Source organism: Chinchilla lanigera, unplaced genomic scaffold (genome assembly GCF_000276665.1).
Source record: "Chinchilla lanigera isolate Chin_1 unplaced genomic scaffold, ChiLan1.0 scaffold00013, whole genome shotgun sequence".
Classification (NCBI taxonomy): Eukaryota; Metazoa; Chordata; class Mammalia; order Rodentia; family Chinchillidae; genus Chinchilla; species Chinchilla lanigera.
In genome coordinates, this window is record NW_004955414.1 from 16,639,989 (window position 1) to 16,658,670 (window position 18,682).

The 18,682-nt window shown below is 50.3% G+C and overlaps 1 protein-coding gene across 2 annotated transcripts in view; it reads right to left on the reverse strand.

Annotated features, from left to right (window-relative positions):
* The window catches only part of Slco2b1 (solute carrier organic anion transporter family, member 2B1), a 49,773-nt gene that overhangs the window by 24,977 nt on the left and 6,114 nt on the right, over positions 1–18,682 (reverse strand). Inside the window, exons 1-7 of one of the 2 annotated variants that reach the window (XM_013512026.1) lie at positions 14,391–14,522; positions 10,290–10,420; positions 8,974–9,111; positions 7,510–7,672; positions 4,415–4,648; positions 4,094–4,192; positions 1,554–1,744 (exon numbers count right to left, since the gene is read on the reverse strand). In XM_013512026.1, the coding sequence (XP_013367480.1) occupies positions 1,554–1,744; positions 4,094–4,192; positions 4,415–4,648; positions 7,510–7,672; positions 8,974–9,111; positions 10,290–10,397 (933 nt within the window). In that variant the 5' untranslated portion in view covers positions 10,398–10,420; positions 14,391–14,522. Of the gene's footprint in view, positions 1–1,553; positions 1,745–4,093; positions 4,193–4,414; positions 4,649–7,509; positions 7,673–8,973; positions 9,112–10,289; positions 10,421–14,390; positions 14,523–18,682 lie in introns of those variants that run through there. The other variant, XM_013512025.1, reaches the window with a different exon arrangement.

Consider the following 18,682-nt stretch of genomic DNA (forward strand, 5'->3'; position numbering starts at 1 on the left):
TGGCCTCTGAGCCAGTAAACCCATCCAGCATCAGCCCAAGCTGTCCGAGCAGTTCTGCTCCCAGGCAGTGCATGGGTCCACCCCCACCTCTTCCAAGCAATGCGCTGCTTCTTGCCTGCCCGTTGCATAGCATAGCTTCCTTGTCACCTCTCTCTGCACAGTCTCTTTGTCCTTCATAGTCCTTTATCTACCTGTCACCTGGTGACAGACCCTCTTCCAGGCTACCCACCGGTCCTGAAGCCAGCAGTGAAGGCCTTTCCCCTGGCTGGTTTTCTTTGGTCCATGTTCACCCTCTCTTTGTGGGGTGAGGTGAGGTAGGGAAGTTCTGTAGGGCAGCCGAGGCAGGGAGTCAGACAAACTTGGGTCAAACCTCAGCTTTTCCAGGCAGAGAACTCTTCAGCCCTTCCTCCCAGGCCCACACTTTTTTGCTCTAACAATTTCAAATGCACCAGCCTACCACATTAAATAGAATTCTTCTTGCTGCAAAATATTTGACAGGAGTTTTATAAATGGTCCCATTGAAATTAGAATTACACTTAATTTATGACTGTGATTTTCTACCAGCCACCTCCCATTCTTAGGAGAGGAAAGAATCTAATACATAAATTTTCAGAATGTGATGAAATGTGTGTGAGTATTAAAGAAAAATTAATGAAGTTAACTCAATGACATAAAATTAAACTTAAAAAATATTTTTGGAGTCTTTTTCTTTTCTTATTTGGAGTCAGTGTATTGTTTTTCTGGAAAACTTGGAATCATTCATCCTGCCCAAGGGTCATAGGCTCCTGCCCTCTCTACCAGCTTTGTGACCCCAGGCAAGTTCCTCCACTGAGGTGGGCTTCAGTGTCCTCCTCGAAGGAGAAACCCACCTGTCCTGAGAGCCGAGCAGGTCTCTGAGGGGCCATGAGACATCTTTCCTTATTGTTACTTGGCCAGGAGTCTTTGCCTCACTATTCTGTGCCACTTTAAGAGTAAAGACCACTCTGGCGTTCAGCCTTGAGCCAGGCCCAGAGGAGCTGCTCAGTGCGTGTTTGTCCCCTCCACTGTCCCCAAAAGGGTAAAGTTCTCTTCTATAGCCAAACCCTTTCTCCAGGCCTTTTCTGCACCTAGAAATCCCACCCCTGTTTCTATACTTCCTTGAATCCTTCCACATCGAGCTCAAATCCCTCCTCTCCCCGAAGCCCTCTCAGACTCACTCGCACAGCCTCCACTTCTTGGCATTCCTGTTGCACATTCAGAATTCACAAATGATCAGCACAGAGGGGCAGAGGCTCAGACCGGCCTGTTTCTCATCCACACACCCCTTTGCTGGCTGTGTGAGTCTAGGCAAGTTCCTTCCACCTAATACATGTAAAGCCTCAGATCTCGCTGTGGAAAGGGCCAGTGACATTCACTATGAGGGGCTGCTGGGCAGATGCTATGGCGCCCAGACAGGAACGAGTTTGGTAAGCTGCGGCAGGTAGGCCTTGAGAGGGATGAAGTTTGTTGTTACAGAGAAGCATATATGGGTGAGGGCTGGAGCCTGGGCTGGGGCAGGACATGGAGGAGCTTACCTTACTGACAGGTGAGGCTGCACCTGCCACTGCCTTTTGCCAGAAGTGAAGCTCATGCTTCTCCTTAGGCATCTCTTTGGGGAAGAAGAAGTAGGGGCTGGCAGCCAGTGCCACCATGCCAGAGGAGATGAGGAAGCCCAGCCACCAGGCACCCACCCATCGAGGGTCTTTCGGGGTCAGGCTGACACCACCTGGAAGAAAAGATCATGGTGATGTTAGGGTCAAGGTAGGCTATATACTCCAGGCCACCACCCTGGGACTAGCCTTTGAGACAGGAGGCAGTCTGGCCAGGGTTGTGAGGTGTTAGGAGACCTGAATTCTGGTGTTGGCTCTTCCATTTATGTGTCAGGTGACTTGGGCAAGTCTCTGACCCTGCCTGGGCCTTAGCTTCTTCACTTACGAAGGCAAGGTAGTATAGGGTTCAAGGTCATGGACTACTGAGTCTGGATTCCATTACTAACTTAAAACCTCAGGCAAGCTTAATCTCTTCACGTCTCACTTTCTTCCCTTGTGAAATACAGGTATAGGATTAATAGGTTCTCTGGGAGTGGGGGATAATACCTGGGATAATAGTTTTTATATCATAAGATTGTTATGAGAGCTATAGAAACTAATGCACATAAATTAAAAAATAAATTTAATTAAAATTTAAAAATCTAAAGAGACAGAGAGACTAACACAAGTAAAGAACATGTAGAAAAGTATGTGCTATTAGTCATTTGCTCCTTGTTTTCTTCCTCTCTCTCCTTCTTCCATTACTATTACTACTGTGATTATTATTACTAAATCAAATTATTATTATTAAGTTAAATAATGGTTAGGACTGCTGTGCTAGTTCTCAGAACTGCACACTGATGAGAATCACCAGAGGTACTTGTCAGAGCTACTGATCTCACTGAAGATTTATTTAGAATGACGACAGGGTGCAGTAGGAAGGTGACTAAGGAATGTGCGCCTTCAGCAGTTTCCCTAGGTGATTGTGATCCCCATCGAGGGTTAATTAGGACTGGATTATCCTAATGTACTCCTGGATGTAGGGAACAAATTTCTCCTGAAAGTTCTCAAGCCAAGGGCTGAGCCGGAGACTTCCTCCTCCAATCTCCATAGCACCCACAGGCACTTTGCAAACATATAAATGCATGACAACGCCAGCCACTAGGGCCAGCAGCTGCTTTCCCAAGTGCTTGATCCTGAACCATTCCTGGGCAGAGGCCAAGGTACACAGTTGGCCCTCAGCAAATGTATCTGAATGTGGCTTTGTACTGATGGGACCTGATTTGTTCCTCACTTGTTAGCTGCCCTGCCTCTGTGCCAGGCTGGAGAGAACTCATGCACCAATCTCTCTAATTCCTCCACTCACACTGGTCTGTGCCTGCAGCAGTCAAGATCCACCCACCCTATAAAATCCCCCATAAAGAAGAAGGACCTGAGAGGAACCAGTCCCTGGTTCCTCGAAATGCCACACCTGCCAGTGGAGCTGCCAGGATGGTGTCAATATGGGCAGAAATCACACTCCTTCCTCCAAGCAAAGGTGTGCCTCAGAAACCTAGCACACCCCTGACTCACAAGCCCCTTTCCTCTGGAAAGAGAGCAGTTGTGACCAAACCCTAGGTCTTGTTCTATGGTCCGCATTCTAGAAAGAACATACACAGGGCAGGGCTGTCCTTAATGGCAGTTGTACAGACCTGTCCAGACCTACGCTGGCTAGAGGAACCTACAGACAAAAAAGCTGGGGAACATCCATTCAGCCACACAGGTGTCACCTGAGGCTTCTAGGACCTGCTGGAAAATCCTCAGGTGAGGGTCAGGACTTCTGAGTAGCAAAGGCACAACTGGGGCTTATAACTGGTTGGTGTGAGAAGCGTGCAGCTGAGAAGCCACAGTGACAGGCTCTAACAGGAACCCTCCTTCCCGAGTGTTCCAGAGCTCTGAAACCCACAAGGTTCCCTCCTGGCCACCTTCAGACTAATCTCCAGCCCTACATCTTGGCTCCTTCTGACAACTGGCTAGATCGGAGACCACTGCCTCCCAAAAGGTACCCCAGCAGTTTCCTGGATTCTGAGCTGGTCAGGTCTAGGAGGTCACTGAAGTCCGCCAGTGCACGTCCCCTCTGGGAGATGCTTAAGGTGACACATGAGTCACTGAGTTCCACACCAGGTGCCCCTTGGGTGCCATCATCCTCTCTGTTCTACCTGAGCTTGTGCACACTTGGGGCTGAGGGATGTGGAAGAGCAGCTATGTGACAAGGTGAAGGCTTGTAATAACGGTAGTGACAGCAAGCATAACTCTTCATCAGTTGGTGCTTTACAGTTTATCTCTGTCACCTTATTGGATTCTGCCTACAGCTTTGGGAGAGAGACAGGACAGAGATGATCTTGAGGGTGAGAGAGCCAAGGCCCAGAGCAGGTTAGGGGCTCGTTCAGGTTGTTGGTGCTGCTCACGTATGCACCTAGGTTCCCTGGATCAGCGTTGGTGAGGCCAGTGCTCAGCGAGCTGGCATCTGTGTACCCTGGGGACAAGTGCACAGTTCTGAAGCTTACCTTCTGGCATCCGGTCAATGTCCACATAGAGGCGTAGCATGAGGCTGCCCAGCCCAAAGGCCATGCCTGGCCCCATCATGGTCACAGCAAACAGGATCCCTGCAACAGAAAGCCTAGGTCAGGCCCTCCCACCTTGGCTTCCCTTGGTAGTTTGGTGCCTGCCAAATCTTCCACGGGCAGGACCGCCAATTTTCCCTTGACTTTTACCAATCAGATGGAGTAGAGATCAGGGACTCAGTGCCCCGCCCCCACCCTGGGCCTGTGTGCCTTCTACCCAACCTGGCCTGACCCCCAGAGCCTGAGTGGTGGGAGGCGCCTCACCGAGGTAGAGGGGTGAATTGCTGTGGTGGGCAAAGTCATCGATGTAGGAGATACCGAAGGGCTGAATGGGCACCCCGCCCACGCCGAGCAGGGTCTGTGCCACGAACATGACCCCCACCACGGTCACATGCCGGACCTTTGTGAAGCTGGAGCAGCTGCCATTGGAGGACTCAGGGGCCGAGGCTGAGGTTGTGGGCAGGCACAGGGAAGCCTCGAAGTCCTGGGACACATCCTCTGAGAGATCACAGCACAAATAGGATCACAGCCAAGACACAGAACTTACCAGACTCAAAGTACTGTTCTAAGTACTATGGAGAATCGTTTGTTACCCCAACAAAGCTCGGGGATAGGACTTCTCATTACCCCATTTCACAGATGAGGAAACTGTTGCCCAGATGGCCATGAGTCAGGGCAGAGGCAAGACTGGAACCCCAGGTAGTCTGGCTTCAGAGTCCCCACTCTTAACAATTTAAGAGTCACCTTTCTGGCAGAGGCATTTGAGAGGTTCATGGTGATAGTGGCTCTTGGGAGAGGTCAAAGGAGGTCGGGTTTGAACTCAATCCAGAAGAACAAACAAGATTTTCCAGAAACAGAGGGAGGGAGGGAGGGAGGGAGGGGTGTTCCTGGGAGAGATCACAGTATGGGCAAACCCAGGGATCAAAAGGGCACCGGGTTGGTAGAATGAGGAGTCCGGGACAGCTGGATCATAAGGCTTGTGGGCCAGGCAGGGGAGCTGGGGCTGGGGCCTGGAGGGCTCATTCATTTGGGGGAGGCAGTGTCAGCCCAGGACATAGTTTCACAGTGCAAGAAAGGACAATTTCTTAATTTAGTACCAGATGTTTGTGCCTTGTAGCTCACCAATATTTGGTCAGCAAACTTGAGACTGCCACACTATTATTATCCCAAATGAGGGTGTAGAAGCAGTCTTCTTTCTGGGGCCCTCCCTTTGGCTTGGCCCACTGAGAGCTGCACCCTTGGACTAGAAGAGCCAGTGAACCACGGTCAAGAACCCAGAACTGGCCTTCCACGGAGGTCCCTGGATCTCACTGTGTGACCCGGACAGAGACCCTCACCCGTCTGGTCCTCACCTCCCAAAGGGGTTTCCTAGAACCCATGTTTTCTACAGATGAGGAATTCAGAAGCAGGATATTCAGCAGGTCAGAGCAGGGCTCTAGGAATCGTTCTGCTGGCTCTAGGCATGGGGAAATCGCCTCCCTCTCTGAGCCATGCTGGTGAGGAAATAATGATGACACCAGCCCCATAGGGCTTTGAATGTCAAGCAAGCGGTGCCGCTGCTCAGTACCCACTGGACACTAGATATGCTGATCGTTCTAGAGATCTGGTCTCTTTTTCCACCTGGGTCCTAGTGCCTCAAAGAAGGCCTGGTACGTAATAGAGCTGCAGCAATGTTGAAGGAAGGATGGATAAGTGAAACAGCTGGGAGGGTCAGAGCATGGCAGAGGCTCAGAGATTACTGAGCCTCACCCACTCCAAGTCCATGTGAATACTGAGGCTCAGGTGGGAAAAGAGCAGTGCTTGGGGTTGGCAGTGAGGATGAAGGACGTGTGACCCTACATAGAGAGAGTTCTGAGAAAAAAGAAATCCTGGGCATAGAAATGTGAGGAAGTGCTGGGTTTGGTGACTCATGCTTATAATCCTGGATACTTTGGAGGCTGAGGCCGGAGGACTGCAAGTTCAGAGTCAGGCTGGGTAACTCAGTGAGACCCTCTCTCAAAATAAAAGTAAAATTAAAAAGGGGTAGAGAGGTAACTCAGTGCTCCTTGTTTCAATAGTTCAATCCCCAATGACACACATTAGAAGTATTTCTCAGCATTCTAAGCAGTCATCTTGGGAAATGTTCACTGAAGCCTAGATAACCATTCTGCACCCTGCAGGCACATTCTGCTTGTCTGCTTCTCCAGTTCTGCCCATGCCTGTCCCCTTTATTGCAATTCCCAATTTCTGCCCAGGGTCGCCTTCACCAGCCCCACAGCTCTCTGCATCTGCAAGCCTCCTTCCCCTAGTCTGGGTTCTAATAGCTCCCTCCTGTCAGTCTCTAAGGTGTGGGTCTCTATCTAAACCTTGTAGCAGAATTGCCCATGCTAGCTCCAACCTGCACGCTACTGGGAATATCTGTTTCATCTTCCTACTCCTGGTCTCAGCACTTCAGGGATGGGAACTGACGGGAGGGTAAGGCAGGAAGGATGCACTCGGACAGCCCTCCTCCCCTGGCAGGGCTTCCTGATATTGGGCTGGAGTCTAGGCTCCTCCCTTGGGCTCTTTTCACACTTTCCTTTATGCCTTGCACAAATGACACACTGGGTTTTATATTAATTTGCCTGGAGAGAGGGACTGAGTCTCCTGAGAGGGGGTCAGGCATCGAGTAACAGCATTAAGGTTTTCTTATATGGACCACTGGGTGGATGGATGGATGGATGGGATGGATGGATGGGTGGGTGGGTATAAAGGAGAAGGAATGAGAGAAATGAATGCTTAGGCTGTTTGGCTCATTCTCTGCCAGAGGCATCTTTCTGTCAAGCAGGCCCTCACCAAACTCTCACTGAAATGAACAGGGTTTCACTACTCTTATCTAAAATTCTTTCCGTCTTCTAAATTTGTTCATTCTCTCATTGATTTTCTTTCACCAACTTCTTGGCTGTTTGTGAGGATTAAGTGCACAAATATACACAATGTGCTTAGAATGGAGTCTGGTGCACAGGAAGTAGTGTGTGGTACAATAATCATTGCACAAGCATTTCCTGAAGGTCTATCAAATGCCAGGCCCTGAAGGAGGCTGTATTAAAAATTCACCCCCACTTCAAAGAAAGCACAGTGACATAGGAGCAGGTGCTCACCAAGAGAGGCCTAGAAGGCTTTCCCTCTCTGTCCTGGGACTATATCCCTCCCACTCCTCACCCTAGGCCTGACAGAGAGACCACCTAGGTTGCCCTGGGGAGATGGGGTGGGGTGGGAGGACTAGCAGGTATCCTGGGAAGTGGGGCCCATCTTGCCCCCTGCAGGCCTGTGGGTGGTCCCTGGTTCACAGGACTGTGCAGCCTTGTGTTGGTCTCCTGCCCAGCCCCTTGGGTTCTTACCAGGGCTGGTGTGGTCATAGCGGTATGGCTCCGAGATGAAGTGCGGGACACTCATGAGCAGACCCGCCAGGGCTACCAGGACCGCCCCATAGCCGATCATGCGGGGCCGGTGCACTCGGCTACCAAAATAGCTCACAAGCACAATCAAGGTTGTGTTACCCACCTACAAAAGGACAAGGCGACCCATTAAAGTGACACAGAGCCCAGAGCCCAGGGCCTGCATCATCTTTTCTCTGTTACCAATCTCAGTGCTCCTAGCTGTGTAATAGAAGGGCTGCTGAATAAGAATCATTGGGTCTCTCTTATGAACTCAGACTCTGGGGCCTGCTGGGAAGCACCTCACTGATCCTTTAGGACACAGAAATGAGGATAAAGCTAAAAGATCAATTTCATTTTGGGACATAGAATAGAGTGGGCAGTTGAGGAAAGTTTTGAATTTCAGGGATATCACAAACCAGACACAAATAGTCAAAGTCTGAAGCCTGGAATTTCAAACCAATTTCATAGGCGAACATATGGCACATGGGCTACAGTGAGCTCTTTGTACCACTGAAAGCTCTAAAAGGTTTGCCATCACTGCCTTGGACTCACGATCCAAGGTTACAAATGCTAGAGGGGACTTATGAGCTGATAAGGCAGGAAAGTTCTTCTGCCCCCTGCTTCTGGGCCAATGACCATGGGTGAGCCCCAGGCTCCTTATGAGGGAATGGAGTCCTAACAGCAGACGGATGGTGGGGGATGGACCCTGGGAAGGACAACAACTGACTTTCCTTTCAGAGATTTGGGTGTGGTGTGCTGAGACACATCTGGGGGTGTTGTGCCATTTTGGGTCAGAGGGAATGTGACATATGAAAGAAGAGGAAAGAATTTTACGGAAATCTGCTGGGAGGCGGGTGGTGCTGCTTCCTTCTCCAAGGGTGAAAACATCTGGCAGGGAAGGGCTGGGCACAGTTGGATCTGATCTCCAAATCCACCCGGAGCTGCTCATCCAAGGCTCCCTGTCTAGCTGTGGGCTGCAGGCAGCGGCCTGTGGATACTGAGGTAACTCTGAGGACAGACACTCTTCCACAGTGTCACTCCCTCCCCTGCCATCCCAAGGTCAGAGAGGGCCCTGGATGTAATTTAGCCTCTCTTGAGACAGCAGAAATGATTTTCTCTGATTCCTTCCTGGGACAGCCAATAGCCAGAAGCCAGAGAGAGTAAAAAAACCAAAGGCAGAATGGGTGGGAAACCCGGCTAGCTCTAAAGCATCCCATGTCCCCCAGCAAGTGCTCCCAAAGGCTGCAGCCCTGGGCCTTAGAAGACAGCTGCCAACACTGGGGCGTTCCAGGGCAGGAGGGCTCTGGTTTCCGGTCCAGCATGGAGAAGACTAACATTGGGCAGGTTTGGCTCTATGGTGGGCAGTAAGATAGGAGGTTGGCAGAGAAGTGGTTGGCCTTGTAGCTGGGCCCAGACCAGTAGTACCTCATTGAAGGCGGCCAGTAGCCCTGAGGTCTGGCTGGAGAGGCCGAAACGCTTCTCCACGGTGGAGATGGAACTCTTGAGGTAGCCAGAGATCATGAGCTGAGCCAGCTGCAGCAGGCTGTGGCACAGGACGAAGAACTGGGGGAAGAGCACAGTGGTGGGGGTCAGGGAGACAGTGGGGAGCCAAGTCAGAGGAGGGGCAGTTGGAAACGGAGACGGGGACAGAGGGAGAGAGAAGCCACAGACGAACAAGGGATAGGGAACCAGAGTCAGAGGGCGTGGGGACACAAGAGGAAGGGGAGGGAAGAGCAAGAGGAAGGCGGAGCGGGGAGAGAGAGAGAGAGAGAGGGAGGGAGAGAGAGAGAGAGGGAGGGAGGGAGAGAGAATTAGCTAGTTACTGGAGTAGCCAATGGCTTTTCACACAAGAAAAGCTACCCTGGGGACCTGGGGGGTACCAGAGACTTGCATGACAGAGAATGGGGTCTTCAGGGGAGCAGGAAATGCTGAGACCCAGCCCCCGACCTTCAGAGTTCCCCAGAGGCCGACTGGATCTTCCTCCCTCTCCCACCACCCTCCCCCTGCCCAGCTCCTTCTCCACCCCATTCCCACCTAGTCCTCCCCTAGAGCTGCCCTGGAGACCGTGCCCCCCCATATCAACCCCAAACTACCCATCCCCCTCACCGCATTTCTAAGCCTGCCTCTAGCTGCCCTGAAAAAATTGGCAGAATTTCTAGGAGAAGAAAATTATATTCACTCTGTTCCAACTCTTAGTTTTCTCATCTGTAGAAGGACAAAGACTTGTCTTCTAGGAACTCATAAGATCCTGTAGGCTGGGGCTGTGGATCTTGCTCTTTAGCAAGAGCACTTGCTAAACCCAGCCTAGACCTTGGGTTTCATCACCAGCACCACATTTAAAAACCATTGCATGTGACAGCACCTTGCACAGGGCCTGACCTCCAGTAGTGACACGGATGTTGGCTCTTCAGGGCCACCCTTGTGCAGCCAGAATGCACTGGTATCCACACAGGTTCTGTATCCCCAGAGGACAGTTCCATTTCTCTAGAGAAATGGGAGGCAAGGGGCCTCAACTCCTACTGTCCACAGGACTGAGCGTCCTTCATCTTTGGGTGGAGAGAACATATTGTGGATACCTCATGTGCACCTGACAGCAAAGTGTTTTCATCCCTTTGATCCTCACAGCCACCCACTCTCCAGCTGAAGAAGCAGAGGCAGGAAGAAATTTGCTTGGCGTTTATACACAGCTCAGCTCTGTTAGGCCCAGAGGCCCCTGCCCCTGCCTGAGTCCCATGACGTACCTTGATGCTCTGGAACACATGTGGCCGTGAGTTCTGGGGCTCTGGGCTGGCTTTGCCTCCAGGTGTGTCTTCTATGTCCATTGTAGCCTTGGTGTCCTTGTTTGGCATCTGGGGCCCCTCACCTGCTGGTCCTGTGGGACAGCCAGCCAGGAGGTGAGATGAAATCCCAGAGAGTGACCCTGCTTTAGCTTGGGTATGAAGCCCCCAAGAGGCTCATGTGTTAAAGGCTTGGTCCCTAGTGTGGCGATGCTCAGTGGTGGGGAGTGATTGTGTCATGTTCATCAGTGGGTCAACCCACTGATGGACTTGAGTTTGATGGCATTTCTAAGAAGTGCGGGAAACTCAGGAGCTTAACTGAAGGGGTAGGTCATGACACATGCTCCTGGGGCTACATCATATTCCAGCACCTTCCTTACTCTGCCATGCCCTTCAGCCTTGAAGTTCTGCCTTACTACAGGCCCAGAACAGAGTGGAGCCAGCCAGTTATGGTCTGAAAGCTTTAAAACTGTGAGCCAAAATAAATCCTTCCTTTTGGAAGTTAATTTTCTCAGGTACTTTGTCACAGTAACAGAAAGCTGACTACCATGGGCCCTGACCCAGAAATTGCTCAGAACCAATGAGTTTCTGAGGTCAGGAACCTTAATTGTTGATGAGAATCTAAGAATCAAAGCCTCTTCAGCCTCCTGGATTCCTTCATCATGGTGCTGGAATGGACCTTTCTGAAAGGGCTTATCTTCCACCCCACTGAGGACCACCTACTTCATACTTTCTGTTCCCAGTAGACACCTCCCTCCTAAGGGGAAGCTGCAGACATCGCCATGCAATGGAGCCTGGGGCAATAGCCCCAGCAGTGGAATGGTTTGTGCAGTCTCAGTACAAACCATTCTTGGAGGTGCTGCCTCCATTCTTGGAGCCTGGATTCCTGGAAGCTGAGTTGAGGCCGGAGTGTGTCTCTCTCAGACTAGAATAGGAGATCTGGGATGAGATGTAGGGTCAAGACACCACCCAGATTGGAGAATAAAGGCTTTTCCAGGATGTGTTTTGGGACAAGCACCAGTCCCCCCAAGGGCACCACCATGCATGTAATCAGGGCCAACAGTCCAATCTCCAAATCATACAGCAAGCCATGCTGTGGGTCAGTACAGAAAAGGTCCTCAGAGACCATCTCATATAAACCCCTCCTGGACAAACACAGCAAGTGAGATGATGACTCAAAAGGCAGAGCTGTCTCACCTCATGGTCCCATTGTACATGTTGGCTTTTTCCCATAATAACCATGGTAACCATGGCAGTAGCCCAATCACAGCAGTGAGATCTGATCTCCTTCAAAGGCATCCCCTAGGGTGTCCTGACGCTGACTGCCAGTGGGGAGCCTGAAAGTCCGGCCTTGGGAGACTCCACCCAGCCATGTGATGGAGAGCACCTGTGTCTCTGCAGCCTGGGCCTCCCGGCCTTCCTCCCTCTTGTGGCCCCACTTCCTGCCGGAAGCCTTCTCCATTGTTCCATGACCTGCTCTCCAAGGCAGGAGTTTCCCCTCATTTAACAGGTCTCTGAAGCCTGAACACTGACCCCAGAATACCTTGGCCCCAGGACTCCCTCCCACTCCATTCCAGCCATAAGGCAAACTCCAGACCAGTTACCGAAGGCCTGGACCTCCAGAAGCTGGGGTTTTGCACCCCTCACACATAGTATCTGAGAACCTGAGGATTAGGTTAGAAAACCGAGATGTAACTCACATATCACAAAATTCATGCCTTTCAAGCCACAATCCAGCATTTTTTAAGGCATATTCACAAAGTTGTACAATCATTACTACTAGCTAGGTAAAGAACATTTCCATTTTCATCCCGTCAGTAGTCATTCCTCATGCCTCTTCCCCATAACTCTTGGCAAATACAAATCTGTTTTTAGGGCTTTATGGATTTGCCTCTTCTGGACATTTCATGTGCATGAAATCCTACAACATGTGCTCTTCTGTGACTAGTTTCTTTCAAGTAGCATAATGTTTTCTTTTTTTCTTCTTTTTGGTACCAGGAATAGAACAGGACCTTGGGCATGCCAGGCAGGCGCTTATGCCACTGAGCTGTATCCCCAGCCCAACATAATGTTTTCAAGGTTCATCCATGTTGTAATATGTATCAGGACTTCACTCCCTTTTATGGTCAAATAATGCTCTGTCGTATGGCTACCTCCTACTTAGTTTATCTAGTCATTAGCTGATGAACATGTGGGCTCCTTCAAGTATTATAAACATCCATGCACAAATTTGTACAAGACATGCATTTTCAATTCTCTTGGGTATACAACAAGGAGTGATCATGCGCTGGGTCATGTGGTGATTTTATGTTTGACTATTTGAGGAACCGCTGAAGTTTTCCACAGTGGCTACATTGTTTTATACTTCCACCAGCAAGGCAGGATGGTTTCAATTTCTTTACATCTTTCTTAATACTTGTTATTGTCTCTCTTTTCAATTAAAGTCCTATCAATAGGTGTGACATGGTGTATCAGTGTGGTTTGACTAACGATGGTCAATATTTTCCCATGTACTTATTGATCATTTGTATAATGTTCCAGGGAAGGGTCTACATAAGTAGCCTGAGGAATTCCATGCAGGAAATGGAAGTGCGTATGTCTGGGGAGGAGTTCCTTTTGGGGCATAAACTCTCAAAGAACAACAACAAGGAAACTTGTGCCGAAAAGGGAAGAGGACAGGGGCTGGCCTGGCGAAGGGGAGTGTGGGGGAGACTTGAAAGAGAAGCGGAGATAAGGGAGTTCAAAGCAAAGGCTCCCAGAGAGACTGCAGCAATTGTTTCTGAATCTCAGTTCCTGGCACTGGCAGAGACCTGTCACCCGCTACAGTTTCGGTTCTATGCCACACACTTCACACGCACTGACTCATGTCCACAGGTCCATTATTTCTAGTAAGAACAGTAAGTTCTTAGCAAGTGCTGAGGACAGTAAGAGCTTCTAGTAAGGACAGCAGGCTCAGAGGAATCTCACTCTGCTGGTCAACAACAGCCCCTGGGGCTCGAACCTGGAGGGAGGTTAGACTCAAAGTCCTTCTGAGCTCCTTGTACGGGCTTGATGAGGAGAAGCGGTGCAGCACTCTTCCCTGTATTGGCGCACCCAAACTGGCCAGGTTTTGGTAGCAAGGTCAGCCCACCACTAAGGGACCAGGCCAGGTAGACACAGGGTGGGAGCTGACCCTGGGAGGCCAGAAGTCACTGACCTGAACCCCTGGCTCTGAAGAAAACTCAGAGAATGGATGAGGGGAGGGGGACACAAAGTCAGTGTAAGGCAGGAGGTTAGAGTGTGGCCAGCTGGGTGGGCAAGTGGGCATGACCTGTCAATCACAGAGATGCAGGACATGTGCTTGAAACATAGTTCCCAAGCCCTGCACCTGCACCTGCACCCGGGAATAGTCAGAAAACGCTATCTTTCAGTTTTTCTGGTGCCAGATCAAGCAGGTTTTTGATAGATCAGCCTAAATCTGATGTCAGACTGAAGAGTGGGGGATACAAAATACCTCCACCATTAACCTCATTGCTACTGTAAGCTCTTTCTGTGGCCTCCTCTCTCTCTGTAGAGGATACTTCTTTTCCTATTTTAATTGGCGTGAACTCACTCTGCAGAGCATATTCTTCATTTTTTTTTTTTCTTTTTGAGACAGGGTCTCACTATGCAGTTCAGGCTGGCCTTGAATTCTCTTTGTAGCCCAGGCTGGCCTTGAACTCCCAGCAATCCTCCTGGCTCAGCCTCCTGAGTGTGGGGGTTACAGGCGTGTGCCACTATGCCTGGCTGCAGAGCATATTCTGTTCTTTTAATAAATGTAAAATATTGTTACTTTGTTCACTTGTTTTGACCAATTCTTTGTTCAAGACAACAAGAACCTGGAAAGAATATCTAAAAGGAATCCACAGCACCCCAGAGCCCCGCTAATAAGTGGGCTGCTAGGAACACGAGGTCCCAGTCCCGGACCAAATCCTACACTGCTGGCTTGGCTTCTGGGCACACTGGCAGCCATCCTCCCTCTGTCCCACACCTTTTAGCCCCAGTCCCAGACCCCCACCCTCCTGCTCACTGTTAGAGCCTACTCACCTGCCTCAGGTGAGCTCCTTCTACAGCTTCACCTGTGGCCTTCCTGAAGCTTCCACCTCAGTCTCTCCTGGCAAGGCTCAAAAACTTCTCGGTATTACTCTAAACTTTAGAGAAATGGCTGATTCTGAAGGACAAAGTCCACAGCCCAGGGTGAGGGAGGAACCCTGGCTCTGAAACTCTGAACTCTGAAAGCAGCAATACCTCTGAAAATCTGCCAGCCAGTAACCTTACTAATCAGGTATTTTGTCAGTTGGAGTCTCTAGCTACAAGGCTCCAACCCCTCCTGAGCAGGAGGAGCCAATATTCCTCTATCAGCCGAGTCCAGGTGATCAGGGGCAGCCTGGCAGGGAGCCCCTTGCTCTGTCCATCTTTGGAAGGCTCAGGATATTGCCTCCTCAGCTGCCTACCAGCTGCAAAAGTTAAATCCCAGGGAAATGGGAAGCCAAGTATAGGCTTTCTGCCCTAAGATCTGGACTGGGGTCCTGGCTCCACCACCAGCCCCTTGTGTGTGCCTGGACATGCCCCTTGATCTTTCTGAGCCTCAGTTTCCTCATCAATAAAGTGAGGATAACAATATCTATTGATAAGGTTCAAGACCCACTACCCCAAAATATGGTGCCTTGGCATTTATGAAAAATAAAAACCAGAATGTCACTCTTACCTTCACCTCATTCTGTTCTCTGACCTGATTCTACCCTCTCCTTTGAAGTATGTCATAAGACCTTTGTTTGAAAGGTATCTCACCATACCCAGAGAAAGGGAACATCCTTATCTTTGAAGACACAGAGAAGGATTCAAGCACACAGGCTTTGCAAATTTCTCTCAGTTTATTTCCATTAGACCATTTCTCCCTTTGTCTCCAATCATACTTCTCTGCAATTATATACTTCATCAAACATCATAAAATAACCAGCTTTCCTTGTTTCTTTGGGTCTTTATTCCTGAAAGCTCTCATACTGTGTAAAACTTAGATTAAATAAATCTGTACACTGTCCTTTGTTAATCTCTCCTTGGCTACCGGAGCCTCAGCCTTGAGCCTTGCAACGGGGAAGGAAGGAATTCTTCTCCCCTGTGCTGTTTTGAGGAGATGAGGCACGAAGGGCACCAAACCCTGTGCCAGGCACACAGCAGAGCCCCACTAAGGCCCATTTTCCTCCCCTTTCCTGGTAAATTTTCAAGCACCCTTGAGACCACCCGGTCCGACCAGAGCCATCCTTACCAATATTCACCCGGTTCTCCTTCAAATCAATGCTTCCATTCTTACCTCACCATCATCTATCTCTGGATTAGCTCTTTCCCTCCCTCACCCAAGCCCCAGTCAACCACAGAACCAGAGGAAGTGGCTGCCTTCTCCCCAAGCACACTCACTGGCTTTGGAGGCCAAGACTCATTTAAAGCCCCAGCCACCGCCCTGTGGTGTGGTCTTCGTTTAGTGGCTCTTTGATTCCTTATCTGTGGTGAAGTGACTGTAATTCCTCCTTCCTGGTGCAGAGGCCACCTCCTGAGGACCCCAGACAGCTCCCTTTGCATTTGGCCTGGGCACTAAAACCCCTTGAAACTACTTCTTTTTATGGACAGTAGCATGACGCTGATATTCCACTGTCTTCGTTAGCATTTTTGTCTCTTCCCAGTCTGTCCAGCCCAAGCAAACTGCTTGACTGTTTGTTATAGGGAGTGCATAAAAGTCTGGTCAGCTTTTCAAGGGAAACCATTAACAGAGTGTTGGCCCTCAGATTCTTTGAGTCCCTCTGGCAAACTCCTCACCATGCCACAGTTTCCACCAATCTGAACTATTATGTTGAGGTTTTTATCCCATCCTAGTGAGATTCTCTTCCTGTCCCTAATCAAGTCTCCCTGACCCATTCTCTCCTGCCCCCAAAGGCTTTACAACAGATGCCTAATTCTTCATAAATACTAACCTTACCTCCCCACTGAGACACTCTCAAAGCTTGGAGCAGCGGTGGAATCCCTTATTGCAGCTTGCAATAAACTTGGACTTATCGACCTATCGTGCCAGCATTAATGTGATGCACCATAGGGGTTCACTCTATTTTCCCCTCCTGTCTGTGGCCAGCCTTTCTCTCAGCTGTCTGTCCTCTTGCCATACACACCTATCGGCTTCCATACTTGCTCTGCGGCAGCAAAAAGCATTGCAAGATCTAGAACAAGAGAATTAGGCAGAAGTTTGATGGCAGAGGGCAGAGTAAGGGAAAGGAAATCAGCAAAGGCCCTAGTTGGAAGCAGGGCACTGTGGTTTCCCTCATCCCTACAGAAGTGGCTGTCCCTGAACAGCAGGCTTGGTGGAGGAGTTAGCCTTGGCCTCTTAGTCTAAGGGGAAGCAGGGGCTGCCAAAGACTGAGCATCCCCGGGTGGAGGGCTGGGCTGGGCTTACAGACCCATCCTCCCAGCAATTCTCTGAGGGTGCTGTGAAGACTCCATAGCACACATGAGCAGACAGGCCCAGAAGGAGGAAGCAGCTTATGCAGGGTCCCAGGGCTAGAGAATGGCAAAAGTTGGACTGGAACCTAGATCTTTCTGACTCCTGAGGCCCTAAAGCGAACCATAAGAGGGTGGCTTCATGGATGTCCCTAGAATAGATGTGAGCACTATCCCTGTAGGGCCATTTCTGATTCTGGCCCAGCTTCCCTTTCATGAGTTCTCAAAGGTATTGGGACAGTCTTTCATTCTAGCAGTCCAATTTAACCAGTAGTCAGTTCACCGGTCAGTCAATACCCTTCCCATAGCTGGAGAGAGCAGTGTTAGGAAGGGGTCGGGAATGAGAAAGTGGTGAGTGGTGTGTGGCCCTCGGTCTAAAAGACCACAGTTTCCGGGGGGCCAGGACTCACACCCAAGGCCTACATTGAACCTTCAGGAGAAACCCAGCAATGAGCACCAAGAAATACCAAGACAGAGCCTTGGAGAGGTCACAGATCCTGGAGACAACTCCAGGTCAGCCGCTGGAGGACGAAGGCATGGGCCAAGGAGGGCCAAGGAGGGCCAAGCAGGGCCAAGGCAGGACACTGTCTCCAGAATGTTCCAGCCTGTCTCTCACAGAAAACAAGAGCTAGAGCTCTTCAGGTTTGATGCCCTGGGACTAGCAAGTAAATTGCCCTGAGCCTCACCTCTCACCCCTGTGTGAAGCCTGTGTGAGACAAGGTAACTGTCCTTGAGCAACCCAAAGGTGACACACAAGTGCCAGCTTTGTCACCCTTTGCTTCAAACTCACCAGGGCATTTGTTTGCAGGTCTGGCCACCAGGCCTCTAAATAACTTACTTTTCTTTTTGTGGGAGTCGCTGCCCCAGAGTTACTCTCTCAGCTCCTCCAGATCCTGGAAGCAGTCAGCTCCTTCTGGCTGCCTCCCTCTGCGGGCTCCTCGTTCCTCTCCCCACCATTCCTGCCCCTAATCCGACTCCACCCACGGCTCTGCTCAGTTCCCACCAACTGCATTCCAGGACTTTTTTGTTTCTTCCTAACTTTCCTGTGCAAACAGAAGGAAAGGCCTCTCCCACACACCTGCCCTTCCCACACTGTGGCAGGCCATCAGAGGACCTCAGGAACAGACGATAAGGTGGAGATTAGGACCGGGAGACCTGGCCCACGGCTCCCACGCAGCAGTGAAAAGGGCTGTGCATCCCGAGGTGTGCAGCGCTCTCTGTAGTTGTCCCGTCCTGAGACTTGCTGGGGCTTGCACAGTGCTGGCTCCCTGAGTACTTTTTAAGTTAGTTTCCAGTACTTAAAAATTAGGAAATGTCAAGTGAAACTGCAGATGTTTGGGTTTACTTTTTCTTGAAAGACCCAAAGATTTGGCAAACTGAGCTGACAACCCCATAAGATGACCCCCAGCTGGGCCGAGTTGCTGAGACGGTTCACAGCAGCTTGCCTTGCTGAAGCCTCAATGGACAGGAACCCAGGGCTGGATTAACCACTTTGAGAGGTAAGGAAAAAAGCTAAAGAAGTCTATAACTTGCCAGGCTCACCGTGGCAGGGACTGAGGTAGAACTTGGCTAGTTCTAAAAGTACGAGTGAGAATTCTCCCACACAGAGAGACCACTCCCTCAGCCCCAGAGGGAAGCAGCCCAGACCCTGCCCTCAGCGGTCTCCCAGGGTATGTGGAGGTTGGAAGTGGTGGAGGATGCAACAGACATGGACTTCAGAACAATGACAGCTTCTTGGTGCTGTGACACTGGGTATGTCAAGGCCATTCTGGAAACACAGAAGAGAAGCCCTACCCTCATCTAGAGGGTTCTGGAAGGCTTCCTGTAGGAGGAAACATCATAGAAAAAAAACAGAA